Raw genomic sequence first — 17,390 nt, forward strand, 5'->3', positions numbered from 1 at the left:
GGGATGTAAAATTTCTCAAAATGATCCCGGTGCATGTGAACTCGATCGAGGTGCGCTTGATGTCGGCGGATCTTACGTGGTAGGGGTGAGCATGGTCCGATGGGCAGTTCCCACCCTAGAACCAGGAACTGCCCACTAAGGACCGGTTCCGAAAAATTGGAATCGGGAACCGTCCGTTGGTTCCACGGATCCACCCAGGAACTGGACTGCTGGTGTAGTCCGGTTCTCGGGTGGATCCGTGGAACCGGTTCCACCATCTAAGGACGGAGATAGAGAGACGAAGACGGAGATAGAGAGTTGGAGACGGTGAGGTGAGCATCGACTGTTAAGAGTGAGAGTAAGAGTGAAAGTAAGCGTGAGGCGAAAGCGAAAGAATATATTTCTCAGTTTAGTGTGAGGCTGTGAGTGGACCAGTACCCACTAGTTCCTAAAAATTGGAACCGGGAACAAGACCGGTTCCGGACAATCACGAGTGGTCCGAGCAATTCTCGGTCTTTTGCACATCTCTATTACGTGGGACCTAGAACGTCCAAGATGGAAGGTGAAAATCCTTCCTGATCTTTGAAATAAAATGGATGCTGTGGTTTTAAAAGCGAAGGGGATAGATAGAGGGGCGTTTTCGAATGTAGCCAAGCCCATCACTAACTCGTAATTGAATCCTTTTAGCAAGCAAAACGCTTCTAAGATAACTAGTCTAGGATACCTAAACAAGAATGTTTCAACTTTTGTAATATTTATCATGCGTCAAACTAGAAAAAAAAAATCGTTTTATTCCATAAAATATCTCGCGTCTTTCCGACCAAAAAAAAAAAAAAAAGAATCTCGCGTTTTGTTGAGAAAGATATTTCATAGTTAGATCAATTGTCACACGGGTCGGTGCGGTCATGTCACGTATTTAGTCATGCCAATTATCACGAAAGGTAGGTCAAAACTCGAGTCTGTCTTATCAAACGATTAACCTTTTGAAGTTGCTTAGCCCAAAAAATAGGACCGGTCACCTGTAAGAAAAGTTAATGGAAAATTCCCCCGGGGGGTAAACTAAAGTTAACCGTCGAGATCATTACCACACGATCAACATCATAAGACTTGTACGAACATCTTTCATTCATAAAGTTCTTCTTGTTCCCCATCAACACGAGGCCGATCGGCCGGCCGGCCGGCCAGCCAATCCCAGCCATTAAATCTTTGTTTCTCTACCTTTTTTCTCCTGTAATTCCGCACATGGACACGAACCCACCCCCCAACGTCTGGCACCTTCCGAGGACACCCCAAGTTCTAAGTCTTTCTTATCTGCGTTCGGGGCCCCTTTCTTGTCGCGGCGCGTGTTCCGATCTCTCGAAACTCTACACCACCTGCCAACGGCCACCACAAATGTGAACCCGTGAGAACTGAGAAGCATACCTCCAAAAGCTCGAAGGAGGAAAAAAAAAACCACCCCCACGCCTTTGCCCTTCGTCGTATTCGCAAGACTTCGATATAAAATTCGATAAAACGTGCGCATACGACAACGGCCGAACCAGTGGGGACAGGTTGAAATGAATTTAACTCCTGCAGCCATGATATTGTTTTCTCGGTTGATGAACAATGGAACCACGTTTCGAAAAACCTTTGATTGATAATCTTTTTCTTCTATCTTCTCTCTCTCTCTCCCGGAGCCTAATACCCAAAAAAACCTCAAACTTTAGCTTTTGTCCCATTTCTACCTTTTATCTCATAAAAAACCTCCAACTTTAGGTCATGTCCCAATTCTGCCATAAACTTTTTTTTGTCTAATAAAAAACCCTCAATTTTAGGTATAGTCCCAATTCTACCATAATTTTTTTTTGTCTCATAAAAAACCCTCAATTTTAGGTTCAGTACCAATTTTACCCTAAACTTTTTTTATCTCATAAAAAAATTTCAACTTTAGGTCAAGTTTCAATTTCACTCTAATTTTTTTGCTTCATAAAGATCTCCATTAACCCTCCGTCAAAATCGCCCTTAGGATTTTGCGCTTATCGATCTCTCATGCTTAGGAATGTTCCATCTCTGGCGGTCGGATAGTACTTGGGACACTCAAACAGCTCTTGCTTGAGAGATTTCTATATCTTGGTTGTCAACGAGAAATTTTGGACGGAGGGCTAATGGAGTCAGATTTGTGACTCAAGTAAAATTTTGTGATTTTTTATGAGACTGTAAAAATTTTACAGTAAAATTGAGACTGGACGATAAAATTGGGATAAGACCAAAAATTTGAGGTTTTTCATGTGGCAAAAAAAAAGCTTAGGATAAAATTAGGACAAGATATAAAGTTGAAGGTTTTTTATGGGACAAAAAAAAATTTAGGGTAGAATTGGGACATGACCTAAAATTGAAGATTTTTTATGAGACAAAAGATAGAAATGGGACAAAAGTTAAAGTTTGGGATTTTTTTTTTTGGTATTAGGCTCTCTGTGGGTGTGTGTGCGTGTTTCTCGTACCACCCCCGCCCAGTTCACACCTTTCTCGGATACCCAAAAACACAATTGCCAAGAAGCACGTGGGGGTTTGTCCGTTTGCTGGATTTGAAAAAGAGCACTGGTTTCGATTTTTCAATCTGTGCTCTGCTTCAAGAACCTCCTGGCAGAGCATATATGTACCGCCTGTAGGAGTTTCAACACGTGTTTCCCTGTTTTAAATGCTGCGGCAGTTGGCCGATAGATCTCTCTTGATCATTGCTTTTGTTGGTTTCTATGTCTTTGAGGGTCTCGGAAGTCGCTCAGACATGTTACCATGAGCTCTTGGATGTTTGCAACCGCACTCCGCTTTGATGTTTTGGAAGTTTGAATTTGAGAGAGTCGAAATAGGGTTGATCAAGCACCTCGTTTAGATGAGATTAATCTAAATGCCGTTTTCGCCATAGAGATTCGATCCGGTTTGAACTTCAGAGATTCAATCCAGTTTGCTATATGCCGTTTTCGCCTATAAAGATATCCTGATGATATATCGTAACAATAATTGTAAAACAATTATGATGTTACATGATCAAAGTTCACAAATACTTAATTGAGATTGATACTCATATTATATTTCCTAACATAGCATTTGAGATTATATTCAATTTCTTTTTATCCTTTCCTCTATAGAGAGATAACCCTGATAAATGAAAATAACCGCAAAATGATCGCCGCGCTACACATTCAAAATTCACAATTACATGTTCTAACACGGCATTAGAGACTTGCTTCAATTTCTTTTCACCCCTGTTCGCCATAGAGAGAGAGAGACCCGTGATGATGTGAAAATGACTGCCATGCAACACGATCAAAGTTCGCAAATACTCGCCAATCGAATTTTAGAAAAACATCCTCTGAAACAATGTTGGAAAAAAAAAAATTAACTCGTCCATTTTCGGCGATCTTTTTTATGATATGATTGTTATGAGGGGTGAGCTCAGCTATCTCACAATCATCAATATTTCCAACCAATCCTTCGATAAACAGCTTTCAGAGCACACTAGCATCGAAAACTTTAGATCCCCACTAGAACTGTGTGGATGCAAAAGAAGATGAGAATTCTGGATGTCAAGGCACCCATTCCGCTTAAATTAGCCCTTAGAATAGTGCACAAAAAACCAAAAGAAAGACCTTGGAGGACGAGACAAAAAAAATTGTGCCAATTATTCGTCGGTCCTAGCTCAATTATTTGCAACACCGTCCATGATTGGAGCTCCACTAGCACTAACAACGCACCCCCATTGCGTCATTAACTACGACTTCATGACTAATCCATACAATTTTTATTGACCGATGAGTTTGCTGGGTCTATTCAATTCCCATAAAAAAGAATAGGAACGCACATATTTCAACCTAGCTCTATAGATCAAGTTGTGTAATAGAAGAGCCCTATAATGTTTCGTGGGTGTTGGAAAACAAGATGTGCACCGATAGCGATTATGTATGGCTACAGGGACTGATGTCGATGCCCATGGTTTGTCTTGATTCATGTGGAGGAAGTGTGCCTGTTGAGGTTTGGATAAGGACATGGTGTGGGGTCGACAACTAGTGATTGCAACTTAAATTTCAATTACCCTTCATGCGTCTTCCTCTAGATGAGACCCAAAAAAATGGATAAGTGAATGGTAAACTTGTGTATATATAGATATATTAGTGAATTTTGTAGATCCTTAAAGTTTTATTTTCAATTTAACAAGGGAAACAACTGCTGGTGGCAAGTTAGTTCCACCAGAAATTCACCCAAACCTTTTGCCCTAGCAAGAGCTTAACCACGTGTCATGAATAAACCTCTCAACCTAGGTTATCATGTGATTGATTCGGAGAGATATATGGTGTTTAAAAATATGTATGACAATTTATTTAGCTATTGATGGACCTTAGATAGGTGGAGAGTTACAACGATGGGCTCGTACACCTACTGATGGATGGAATAGCCGTGAGATAAATCGAACATTCCGTACCCGATTTGGATTTTTATAGCAGCACTCGAAGGAGGTGGCTGCTCTAATCGCTCCCTTCCCACCCTTTTAACCGTAATTTACTTTTTTTGCCGATCTATCGATTTAATGCAGATTTTGGTTCCTCCCTTCAATTTCGTTACTTACGCATACAAAACATCAATTCACCATCAGGAACAGACGAACTCCTCCAGTGTTGCAATTGTTGGAATCTCCACGCGGTCCCCCATCCACGAAATTCCTGTTCGTTTTCTTCTAATTGTATTCACATTGATCCCATTCAGGTGGTTTGCTTGTACGTTATGGATCAGATCAGCTCGACCACGCAATGTCTCCCGATCATCGGATTAATCGATACGGACTGTGCATGATATTTAGACCGCCGCGCCCCCCTCTTGACGGTGATGTTGTGTGTGGTTCTAGGACCACAAGCTACAACCTTGGTTGCTCATATGCTGGGACGAGAGGACTTGTGTTTTCGAGAGAGTTTCTAGATCTGCGGAGCCGTGGCCGTCGGATTTTCTTTGAGTTTAGTATGCGAATCAAAGGGCGTCATCGAGATACTCGATGATTAAACAACCTGAACTCGTCGAACCGAAATGTTCAGATACCCGTGTTATTAAAGAAAACAACAGCAACTCCGAAAAAACCCATTATTTGCCTTCATCAACCACCATCTCATAAAGAAGGAACTAACCTTTCCCGCACCTAATCTTTAGCATGAACTTCACATGTTAGAATCCTAAAACAGTCTCCAATCACAATAATACACAAGTACCGCTCGATATCGCCTATCCTCCTATCAATACACTCTATTACTTCCCATATCCAACTTTTTTGCTTCTTTCCCTGTGAGGCAAGGCAAGACACAAACCATGATCTTCACTTTCATTGCATCGCAGACTCTCACTACTGCCTTCTTCTTCACAGCCCTCTACTTCCTTCATCTGCTCAAGGACAAGTTCTCTCAACAAGTCGTCAGCTTCTCTGGCCACGGCCCGCCGACCTACCCTGTCATCGGGTGCTTGATATCCTTCTACAGGAACAGGCGCCGCCTTTTGGACTGGTACACCCAACTCCTGTCCCAATCCCCGACCAACACCATCGTCGTGTGGCGGCTCGGCGCCAGGCGCACCATCGTGACGGCGAACCCAGAGAATGTCCAGTACATGCTCAGGACCAACTTCAAGAACTACCCAAAGGGCAGACCGTTTACTGAAATATTGGGAGATTTTCTTGGGCATGGCATTTTCAATGTGGATGGAGAGCTATGGCGAACTCAGCGCAAGCTTGTGAGCCATGAATTCAGCACCAACTCGCTGCGGGAGTACGTGATGAACACGTTGCACGAGGAGGTCGAGAACCAGTTGTCGCCGGTCATGCAGTCCGTATTGACAGAAAACAAGGTCGTGGACTTGCAGGACCTGCTGAAGAGGCTTACATTCGACATGATATGCAAGGTCTCATTGGGGACTGCTGATCAGCACCGTTCGTTGGATCCCACGTTTCCCATTTCTCCGCTCGCCGAAGCTTTCGACGTGTCATCGGAGATTTGCGCTCGTCGTGGGGCCGCCACTCTGTCTCTCTCGTGGAAGATGAAGAGGTTGATCAGAGTTGGGTCAGAGCGGAGGCTGAAGGCAGCGGTTCGAGAAGTCCAGGGATTTGTATCCCGGGTGATTAGGGACAAGATCACGGATATGAATCAAATAGCAGCTTCTGGCAATGACGATCTTTTATCTCGACTGATCTTGGCTGGGCATGATGAGAGAACGATAAGAGACCTTATGATAAGCTTCATAATGGCGGGAAGAGACACGACTTCAGCCGCCATGACATGGCTTTTCTGGATGCTTTCTCGGCATCCAAACATAAAGCAAGACTTGGTGAGCGAAGTCGAACTTGTAGTGAAGAGAAGGAAAGACTTGGACTACGAATCGCTCAAGGAATTGAAGTTGTTGAAAGCGTGTCTCCTGGAGTCCATGAGGCTTTACCCGCCTGTGGCTTGGGACTCCAAGCATGCCGTTGAAGATGATGTTTTGCCCGACGGCACGATCGTGAGATCAGGAGATAGGGTGACCTATTTCCCGTATGGGATGGGGAGGATGGAAGAGCTGTGGGGGAAGGACTGGTTCGAGTTCAGACCGAGCCGGTGGTTTCTCAAACCGGAGAAGGGGACCAGAGAAATAAGGAAGATGTGCCCGTACAAGTACCCAGTTTTTCAGGCGGGGCCAAGGGATTGCATAGGGAAGGAGATGGCTTTTATTCAGATGAAGTACGTGGTAGCTTCGATTCTGCGCCGGTTTGACATTGAACCGGTGAATCGAGGTTCCCCAGTTTTCGTGCCGTTCTTGACGGCCCACATGGCTGGCGGCTTCCCGGTCAGGATTCGCAGAAGAAACATCTTGTAAGCACGACGGTAATGAATTCGTCGGATTGATCGGAGCAAACGGTACCGATTTAAGATCATTGTGTCAATGCTGCAACATCACATTATTCCTTTTTTGGTCCCTCGTAACTCGTCTTTTTCGAGCGATCTTATTGTTATTGCTGCGCATACGCGAGGGTGGAGTCATGTTACGTTAGTCACGCAGTTAAGGTTTGTGTTCGTGAGATCGACCGACCTCAGCATCAGGCATACTGTAGATGATGTGTCTCAGGTGCTAATTCAAGTATGTGTCATCCAGGGGTAGGCTATGATTCGTTGCCTAAATAAAAGTACGTATTCGTGCTCAAAGATGTCGGAAGCCAAGTTGAATTTTTCTAGAGAAGCTTAGAGGGCACATGGGCATTTCGGGATGGATAGGTTCACGTGGAGAAGTCTTTCCAAGCGATAAGAAAGTGAACTGAGACGAGCACTTCTCTTTTTGTGTGGTATTTTATCACGGATGTCCTGTCTAACTGTTGTAGGACCTCTTTCATTTTTCAAATCTTTCTTTCTTCCTTCCTTCCTATTATTATAATTATTTCGTTTTTCATTTTTCAACTCTTAAATGCACCAAATCCATACCAGTCCAAACGATGGATGAGGTGTCGCTAGCTAGCTGAACACATGATAGGAAAAGTTTGAACAGAGATTGTTGCTCTATCCACGGAGATACCTATCTCTAAGGATAGATAAAACCACGCAAGCTTGAACCTGCCGTAATGACTTTTCACCAAACTGTGCTTTCTTGACCCATGTTTTTCTTTTCCCTTTTTGCCAAGCATTCTTTGTCTGGACTTTAGCTATGCACGCTTGTGGAAAAGATAATACATGTTACCACTAAAGAAGGGAATCACTGACCTTATCTTCCATTGAGTTCTCCATTGAGTGATGGATGGATGAAGTCACTTGTATAATTACAAGCTTCACTATCGTTCTGCACTCACAACATTCACAGGAACGACTTCTAAAGCGATAGGCTCCCGAATTGCTTGTTCCATTCCTCATAGATGCCAAGTTCGTTCGTAGAAACTGAGGGCCTAACCTCTTGCAGTGCGTCCTCAAAGTCCTAAATCGATCCGAAAAGTGAGTCAAACTATGCCTCCTTCACGATTGTGCCAGTGCTTGTGCGGCAGTGGTAGCTGTGCATGTCGTTACCTGAAGAGTTACTGGACGCATATCCTCCTTTCTCAGCTTCGTGATTTCTATTCCCTGTCTCAGGGCCTCTCTCAGGGGACCCATAGATGCATCTTTTACCAAATTCTTCATGTCCGATCCTGAATACCCTGAGAACAAATTCTAGGTGAGTAAGGAAATATATCCAAAACAAAACTCAGGAGTTCTCTGTAATCAATGGCCTGCAGCAAACAATTAACTAACTCAGCTTTGGATATGTTAGAGCTAGTACCCTTTGTCAAGTTGCATATGATATTGATATCCTCACTCGAAAGCTTGAAGAGACCATCCTTGTTTAGTAAATTACGTACAATCCAAGCCCTTGCTTCTTTACACCATATAAAAAAGCCGGTTAACCCCGCCACAGTATGTTCAAGAAATAGATAGAGAAAGCCAACACAAGTATGAGTGGCACCTGATGAAGGGAGGGGTATATAGAGTCTTTTGGTCAGTCGCCTCCGTGCTGCTTCATCAAGTTCTTGAGGTCTGTTTGTTGCTCCTTATTATTTAAGAAAACAGCATATCATCCCAATCCATTTTCAATATATTGTGCAAACAAGAACTTGTAACATCATATGTAAATATGTCAGAATAGGAAAGCTAAGAGAAATTAAACATGGAAAGTGAATTGATGAGGAAGTTGACAATGCAGTGTGCTTTTGCCAAGATCCAGTGTAATGAGGTGACCTATTGTCATACTTTAGTATGGTGTATTACTTGCCATTACATTTACATTTACAATAAAAAATAAATCTCAAGCTAAAGAACAAACTGAAAATGTAAAAACTAACCACATAAACAGTAAACTGAAAAATTCAACAAACTTGTTTTACACATTCACCGTCATCAAAAAATGACCACCAGCCGCTACTCTTCGAAAATATCACTAATTTTGTTTTGCTTGTGGAAAGTGAAATTCACTACAGCAGAGGAAGGTATAAAACTTTGGAAACAGTATCAACTATTTAAAACATGGGACTGCCAAACCATGATGCTTGCGAGTTTCAGAATGACGAACATTATGTTGTCCATGTTCCACAACTCTAATCAATTCAATTGGTTGTTGATATTAATTTGTGGTCTTAATACATACTTCAGACTTCAGTTTCAAGCCAATCCTAATTGAGGCGTCCCTTTAATTCGCTCATTCCTAAATGTCTGATCTTATTGCTTTGACTTCAAATTTTTTTCCCCACTTATAAATAGAATCAATGCACCAAACCACCCAAGGTGGCAAAGCAACAAGCAATCAAATGGAGTGAGATCAAGACTTCTAAAGCAAATGTGTTTTGGGGAATAAACTGTCTTCAAATTCAACAGCAAGCAATTTTAGACTATGTTTAGGGTGTCACCAATACCTATTAGAAGAATTTGCTCACTGCCGCTATCAAAGCCTTCCATTTCAATGAGGAACTGCGTCTTGAGGCGTCTGCTTGATTCATGCTCCCCTTCAGACTTCCGCTGCAACCATATATAGAGTTCAATGACGTTCTAGTTTCTGCCGCTAACTACAGCAATTAACCTAATGATTTCATACTTCTACCAGGAAAATTTAACAGGAGAGAACATTGCTTGAGCACAATTTTCTACTTACATGCATAAGCAGAGCATTTCAATTTAAAGACGTACATACTCTTTCTACCCTACTCCTACAATACCAAAATGAGCATCTATATGATCCCCTCCAGGCTTGTCAAGGGCGATAAGAATACTTCTTACCTGAGAAAGAAGAGAATCTATTTCATCAACAAATATTACAGCAGGCTGGCGACAATGTGCAACTCCAAAAAGCGCACGTACCAGTTTTTCACCTTCACCAATCTAAAAAACCCAATAAAAGTCAGAATTCTTTTTTTGTAAATGCTTCTTCGCTTATGGTGTATCATACATGCAAAACGAAGAGGAAATACACATCAGTAAAATAAGTCCAGCTAGAAGACGTACCCATTTGCTTGTTAATGAACTGGCAGATATGTAAAAGAAAGTTGCTTTTGCCTCTCCAGCTATAGCTTTGCCAATCATTGTTTTCCCTGTGCCCTAAAAGGGTAAAGCAATATACACACAGTTCATTTCATAAAAGTATCAACCTTCATCCCTCATATTGAATAGTATAATTCATACCGGAGGACCAAACAGAAGAAGACCTCTTCCTGGAGAACGACAGCCTTTAAAAATGTCAGGACGCAATAAAGGCCATATGACCATTTCTGTCACACACTTTTTAGCATGCTCCAGTCCCGCTACAAAATTATCCAGCAGCACGAGCATATTAGGACAACTTCACACACTATGAAGTGAAAAAAGGACTTAAATCTTTTTTTCCCATTTCTCGTCAAGACAGGAATGTTACATCTCATATTACCTATATCGTCCCAGCGAACATTAGGATCCCGATCCATAATCTCATTACTAACATGTTCAATGAGACGGGGTTCTAAGTTCCTCAATTTTTCTGGAAGCTCTCCATCAGGACCACAGAGCATTTCCAAACTGTATCATGCAACAAAATGCAATAGGAGATTACTATCATGCAATAAAAAGAATAAGACTGCTAAAACTTTTTGATCCATGAGCCAGGAAAATCAGAGATCACAGAGTGTTTATACAAAACCCAACCAGTTAATCACAATTCTTTACAGAAGAACACGTGTGTGATAAGTGTACTTCATGAATGAAAGTAATAAAGATAATTATAAATGTCTGGGAGTGGCACCGTGTGCTATTAACCTATTTGTGAACCTACCATCTCTTCGTGGAGTCATCTACTCCATCATCAGACTTTCCTGCAACTCGTGAAGTCACATTTCCCATGCTATTTCCATTGGATCTGATGGGGGGAATAAAATTACCCCGGACACCGCGCCTTAAGGAACCGTACGATCTCCCTCCATAGCCCCTACCAGTGGAATCACTTTGGGGAGACAGAGAAGCACTAGGTGATCCTGCCAAACCATGCTTTTGCCTTGCCTCCATTTCCTAAAAGCCAAAAAGCTTATGTAACAAGTCGCTCCATGTGACCACATATACAGAAGACCACATAATCCATTATCCACACTTAGCGAAAGAAGCTTTATGGTCAAACCAGATTCATTTGTCGCACATTTTGTCATAATAAACTTTGAACACACATTTACGTTCTTGATCTAAAGAGCCAATTTTTATCTGGGTACATAAAAGAATCCTAATTGTTTCATGCCTCAAGTCGCATAAAATAAATTTTTGAGTAACACTCTTTCCAGCTTCATCAAGTCCATCATAAAAAGAGGCATCCACTGGTTATAATATGTTAATATGTTCAAATTATATGGAATCAAAAGAAAGTACACTATCTATGCTGAATGAAAGGACTTCACATACATTAGGCAAAGTCCCACTGAAAATAACTTAAGAAAAGTGAGAAAAAATTCTCTTCTTAAAAGTTTTTTTCCACCAGCGGTTGAGAGGAAGATTAAGCATTCAAACATAACCATTGCGTAGGATGGTTCTATCTCATAAACTAATGTTTGCAGCTATGCCTGACATCATTTAAACGATAGATGTACTGTATTCCTTCCATATAAGAAAATAATGCTGTCCACAGTAGATAAAGAAGAAAAGAAAATAGTTCAACTGGCTAAATATCTTATTAAACAGAGAAACAGGTTGCAAAAAACAAGCAGATACCAATTTGGCTCTTGCAGTCACAAATCCATTGCCTGCCACATGACCATTAGATTCTTCATCATTAGATGGCGACTTCCCAATATCATTGCCAGGGCTACCTATTTCCATGTGAACACGCTTTGCCCCTAAAGCATTACCATGAGATCTCTCTTCTTCGGCCTTTGGAAATGGTGAGAGAATAGTACTCTTGGGATGGCTGCAAATAGGATGGGTTTTATCTAAAATAACACAATCCTCAGAGTTATTGCTCCTGGAACTCAGAGAATTCTTGCAGGGTCTGGTGCTTTGTCTATTAAGGTTGCTTCCATACAAAGATGCCAACTTTGCTTGTTTCAGATTTTTGGCTGTCTTATCTAACTTGTCCTTCCTATCTGACTGGTCATCCTGAGAGGAAGAAAAAATTTTGTTAGACATAATTGATCTACATCATTGGGTATGTTAGCAACATTTTCATCATGTAGGGATTAAGGATGGTGATCTTTAATTTCAAAAGTTTGTAAAGATAACAAATAAGTGGACACGCACACCAGAATAATGTATATCATAATTTCATACCATTTGCTTTGAATCTCCATTGGAATGCTGAAGAAGAGCACGAAAGTATGCTGACTGCTTTAATTTCTCCATGTCAATGCCACCCTTCATGCCAAAAACAGTACCAGGAGCTCTGTCTGCCAATTGAAATGCTCGGCTGGAGGTAGACAATCCATCACGAAAAGTACAGAACAGACAAGTAGTGAGCAATTACCAAATTATATTGTCCTTCCAAAGTTCTAGAAATTCGACAGTTTTTCAGTGCCATTACTTTCCTCACTCCTAGAAAACGAACTTGATCGGGGAAATGTCCAACCTTCGCAAACGATCAGAATGACTAGGGCTGAAATTGGAGTGTATTCGTGCTTTATATCGAGCATAGCTTTACTTAGATATTTGACAAGAATAGTGAAACAACATTGGAATGTAGAATCCGTTTTAGGTTCTATAAAAGCTCAACCAGTCAATGCAGGATATAGATTATTCAGTGAATTCATCTTCTGTACAATCGAGTAAACTAATCCAGGTCAATTAGCTCCACTTCTTTTTGACAAACGAACAATCAAGCGCTGTCCAACGCCCTCCAAATCAAACCTCATTTCCTCTCCACAACTAAGTTCCAAGGCAGATTTAGACTCTAACCTATAAGATTGACGAACGGAACACACACTGCACGATCGGAAGTGTAAACATCCAGAACAAAACGATCTAGAGAGAGAGAGAGAGAGAGAGAGAGAGAGAGAGAGAGAGAGAGAGAGAGAGAGAGAGAGAGAGGGGGGTTACCGATCGGAGTCGGGAGTGAGGGCCCGGCGAGCGGCGTCGAGCTTCGCGGAGGCCTCGCGGCGGATAGGGCGGACGAGGGCGGCGTCGACGTCGGTTTGAGTCTGGGAGTCGAGGAAGCCGAGGAGGCGGAGCGAGAGGATCTGGGCGGCGGAGAAGTCGCGGCGGTCCAGCGCGAGGTCGGCGCCGAAGAGGAGGGAGTGGAGGCGGTTCAGCTTCTCGTCCGCTTCCTTCCTCCAGCACGCCTTCTTCTCCTCGGATTCCGCCATTTTCGAGCTTCTCCAGCGAGAGCGAGAGAGCGAGAGAGATGGAGGAGCTGGTTCCGGTCCGCTTTTAGTTTTAGCTCTCTCTCTCTCTCTCTCTCTCTCTCTTTCCCGCCATCTTTTATCGTGGGCTTTTCGATTGGGCTTTTGAATTTTCTCATGTCAGCATTTAGATGGGCCTTGCAAATGCAAGGGTAAGGTCCTCTTTCTTTTTGCTTGTATAGATTGCACAGGATAAGATTTGACTAGCATTTCATCGGTAGACCTGATCAATGAGCAGACCTCGACGAGGAGAAGCTAATGTACCGAGCCTGAAAGTACTCACATAACCCACTCTTGATTAAGAAAAGAAAACATCGAGTCGTCTTCAAAGAAAACCGGGCCTAGGTGAGCGCGAGACCAAGAAGAATTCTACTTGTCTGATATCCACCCAAATTAGCGCTTCGATCTTGTCAAGTTCCATGTGAGAGAAAATAGTCAAACCTCATATACACAAACCAGCCAATCCCATTTTATATGCAATGCGACGTATGGTTAATGACATGGACCGACCTGAAGCCTACCATGCCAATAATACATTGGATCTAGACAACCGTTTTCCTCAAGAGGATGTTGCTTGATTCGATGCGTGGCACGGAGCATGCACTTCAATGCACTAGACACTTGATCGGGTGGCCGAAGCATGCGCCGCAATACGCCAGGCACCTGATGTCATTTAGGAACAAAACAGGTGGATATGCCTTTCTTTGGATAATCCATGGAAACTTCGTGATGTCATCTTTCTAGAAATCTTTCCTCATGCCCCAGTTGCCGTGGCTCCTTCACTACCAGATTATAACGGGCACTCTGCAAATCTCCAGGGCTCGGATCCTCGAAGATTGCAATGGTTGAATTACAAGTAAACAAATCTCGATCTTTCATTGAAAATCTTTAAGTGGTTGAGCCATGACCGCAGATATTGCATTCATCCAACAATTTACACTCGGAATGCAAATTAAAGAGTACTGCATTTCCTTATTCACAGGTTGAGCCCCGACCGCAGGACAAGGCAGTCTCATTCTTTATCCCAGCAGCATCTCACCCACGCAATGAATTCTATTCACTGCAATGAAACCAAAACATTGGCCCCTTACAATAAAAAACATCAGCAACCACCACCATTGACCATGAAGTTATCGAATGTGTACGAAATATCAAAACATGAACTACATCTCGGCCATACAACATGCAGAATCAATTGTATAACAGTTAACTTAACAACATGGCGTCCTAATCTCTTGACAGTAACAACAGAGGAGGGGTAAAGCAGCAGGCACACAACTATTTACAACAGGCATTGCCTTTTTAAATAAATAGTTCCACATCCAAGAGTTCCATCACTGAAATTATATCAAACTCCATATAACAGGAGGTGTGTGGATGTGATTCCAAAGCCGAAGCTACGCCACCAGGCCTCCTACCTCAAGTAGTCAACAACATGCATGATTGTAGGCGCCGAGCAAAAGGAATCTACGGTTCGCAGAGTGGCCCACCCAAAACCTCCCAAACATAGTTAAGTGCTTGGAGGAGCATCACTTCCAGTTGCTGGTTTGCGATTCAAGTACCGAATAACAGCATCTTCCACCCTATAAAAATAAAAACATAGTCATTATTCATCTTCATAAAGCATTTAGTCCAGAGGGTATGTTTTGCGCACTTAAGCAGAAACTCAAATCAGACATGACCACATCATAAACAGGTTGTAACGGTGTGCTGTGTAGCCAAAGTGATAATTCTGAGGTTCCATAGTGCAGGAAGAAATTTTAAGAGATGAAAAAGGCCCAAATGCATAAAGTAAGAAATTCCCAAATACATAAAGATGATGTAAATACCATGGCTGATTGAAGAAATCAGATCGACGCTCCTTTTCAGCACTACGACTAGCTTCTCCAGAAAGTAGCTTTAGATCTTTGCTTTGTGATTCAATGAGGGCATTAATAAATTCCACAGGAGATTGACTAAAGCCAAGGAAAAATGCCCGTCTCTTCCGGTGCTCGTGAATTTTTCGTATTGCAGAATATATTGCCTCATCACAGGCATCAATCTCTTTGTTCTTCTCCACATTCGCCAACAGCACAGACAACTCCCTCTGAATGGGAATGGGCACATCAACTAGCACATCATAGCATGCAGTTCCAGCTGGACTATTTCCTGAAAGCTTGATTTTGTGCTCCAAATGTATCGGCTGTGGTGAAGATAAATGATTGGAGATCTTCTGCGAAACCATAGTAAATTTCATCTTCTCTTCCCCAAACACTTTCTGAAGAGGCGGGTCACAGTTAAAAAATGAGGGATCATTTGGGTTCTGCAATTTCCTGGCCTTCACATAATGCCAGATTGCAGTAATAATTCTTGGTCTAGTCTCAACTTCGATGCCAAGAACTTCCATCAAAGCTGGTGACAGCTTGAATTTCTCAGGCACATAATTCATTTCCAACCGGATAGTCACCGTAAACTCTTTATCCCCTTTCCGCTTCACCTCAAATCCCTCTTGAGGAGCAGACGATCTAGAGTTCTCCCAAACAATCACAGGGTTTTCAGGATAAAGTCGCTGGTCCAAAGAAATAGTTACTCTCCTGAAGAAAGATGAAAACTTTGGGTATAAAGGGTTTGATTTCTGAACTACTCCAGGCTGATCAGGATCCACCCCTTCCTCCAAGATCCTCCCAATTATCTTAAGGGTCCAAGTAGGCGGCTCAGCATTTGGCTTCTGAGGTATCGTGCGAATCTGGTTGGCAAATGTATTGAAGACATAAATCCTAAGTGTTTTCTGAATGCATGGAGGGTTCTTCAGGGCTTCCTGTATGTCAGTCTTCTTTCTCGCAAGAGCAGCATCAACGCGAGACTCAAACTCAAGGAGCTGCGTGTACAATGCGGACTCAGGAAGGATTGCTGCCACTCTGTCTTGTAGCTGCTTCTCGGGGACCTTCTGCTTCTTCTTGCGAGCAGCTGAAGCAAGCTCCATTTGTTTCAATGGCGAAATCATGGTGTTCATAGGGACTCCAGGAGGTCGCATCGGGGGCTTTTGAGGTAAACGCTTCGCGCTGCCACTTCCAGGCGTGGACATGGAGGGTGAAGGCGAACCCAAATTCCCAAGGCTTCCCATTTGACTGAGAGAAGCTTGCAGCTGCGCTTGGAACTGGGGGTTCACCGCTTGCATTTGAGCTTGCGCATGAGCCTGCGCCTTCGCCTGCGCCTGCGCGATGGCTTGCGCTTGCGACAGCTGAAACTGCGCCTGAAACCCGGGCCCACCTTGACCCTGCGCTTGCCCGAACGCAGGGTTCGTGGGCATAGCCGAGTTCAAGATGGCAGCATTCCCAAAAGGAGACGAAGAAGCCGGAAGGTTTCTAGACGGGTTACTATTGTTATTCATGGAAATCACCCAGTACCCACCAGCTGAAATTACCTCACCAAGACGGACACACTCCACAGAAACCTAGTATCGACTAACACACAGGCCCCAAGCCCCCCATACAAGAATCTCGGATAGCTCAGGAGACAGGACCCAAAGTTTCCCAAAACATAAAAAACAAGAAACGCCAGGAATCAAAACAGCTCCTTTGTCATAAATGAAAGGCGTTTAACTTGGCCAACAAATGGGGAAAACCTTAAACCCTAGGCTCGAAGTTGCGCCGCACCTCCGAACAAGAAACTGATCTCACGCTAAGGGCTAACCGTCAGGATACATGTACAAGCGCCATGAAATGGAAGGGGGGAAAACAACAACAGATTCACGATCTGCTTCCCGCAGGATGTGGAAATCGGAATTGAGGACGGGAAAGTGCCCAATTCTCGCGAATCAAGGCGAGGAAGCAAGCAAGTAAGCGACTTTACAGAGAAGCACCTTACGTGGTTCGAGGGTAGCGACCGAGCTTTCGGATCTGTCGCAGCTTCGCTTTCGCTTGTCAATGGCGCAGAGAGAGAGAGAGAGAGAGAGAGAGAGAGAGAGAGAGATCAGCTTGCTACGGCCCTTCCCTCTCTTCTTGCAGGATCGTGCCGAGTAGGTCAAAATGAAATCAAATTTGGGGATGCGGATCCGGATCCAACATGACCGGCCCGATCTTGTCTCGGGTCGGCTAGG

The 17,390-nt window shown here is 43.1% G+C and overlaps 3 protein-coding genes across 4 annotated transcripts; 1 reads left to right on the forward strand and 2 right to left on the reverse strand.

The window, feature by feature from the left end:
- Positions 1–4,902: 4,902 nt before the first annotated feature.
- Positions 4,903–7,386, forward strand: LOC115693726 (cytochrome P450 94B3-like). Its single transcript, XM_030620785.2, has one exon. It carries the CDS (start codon positions 5,308–5,310, stop codon positions 6,838–6,840), a length of 1,533 nt encoding a protein of 510 aa, XP_030476645.1. The 5' UTR covers positions 4,903–5,307; the 3' UTR covers positions 6,841–7,386.
- A 183-nt stretch (positions 7,387–7,569) lies between these two features.
- Positions 7,570–14,337, reverse strand: LOC115693727 (ATPase family AAA domain-containing protein FIGL1). 2 transcript variants are annotated; one of them, XM_056320249.1, is made up of 13 exons: positions 13,011–14,337; positions 12,249–12,384; positions 11,694–12,077; positions 10,774–11,006; positions 10,393–10,520; positions 10,152–10,270; positions 9,975–10,067; positions 9,750–9,851; positions 9,389–9,491; positions 8,446–8,529; positions 8,263–8,355; positions 8,013–8,140; positions 7,570–7,923 (listed from the first exon to the last, which is right to left on the reverse strand). In XM_056320249.1, the coding sequence occupies exons 1-13, from the start codon at positions 13,274–13,276 to the stop codon at positions 7,822–7,824; spliced, it is 1,971 nt and encodes a 656-aa protein (XP_056176224.1). In that variant the 5' UTR covers positions 13,277–14,337; the 3' UTR covers positions 7,570–7,821. The 2 variants fall into 2 exon arrangements, with proteins under 2 accessions (XP_056176224.1, XP_030476646.2); XM_030620786.2 differs by having other exon boundaries at positions 8,263–8,358.
- Positions 14,338–14,489: 152 nt separating this feature from the next.
- LOC115693725 (SWI/SNF complex component SNF12 homolog) lies at positions 14,490–17,277 on the reverse strand. Its single transcript, XM_030620784.2, has 2 exons — positions 15,142–17,277; positions 14,490–14,895 (listed from the first exon to the last, which is right to left on the reverse strand). Exons 1-2 carry the CDS (start codon positions 16,680–16,682, stop codon positions 14,823–14,825), a joined length of 1,614 nt encoding a protein of 537 aa, XP_030476644.1. The 5' UTR covers positions 16,683–17,277; the 3' UTR covers positions 14,490–14,822.
- Between the last annotated feature and the right edge of the window lie 113 nt (positions 17,278–17,390).

This window comes from Syzygium oleosum, unplaced genomic scaffold, assembly GCF_021117445.2.
Source record: "Syzygium oleosum isolate NSW1041296 unplaced genomic scaffold, Sole_v2.1 Sole_v2.20, whole genome shotgun sequence".
In the NCBI taxonomy this organism is placed as follows: Eukaryota; Viridiplantae; Streptophyta; class Magnoliopsida; order Myrtales; family Myrtaceae; genus Syzygium; species Syzygium oleosum.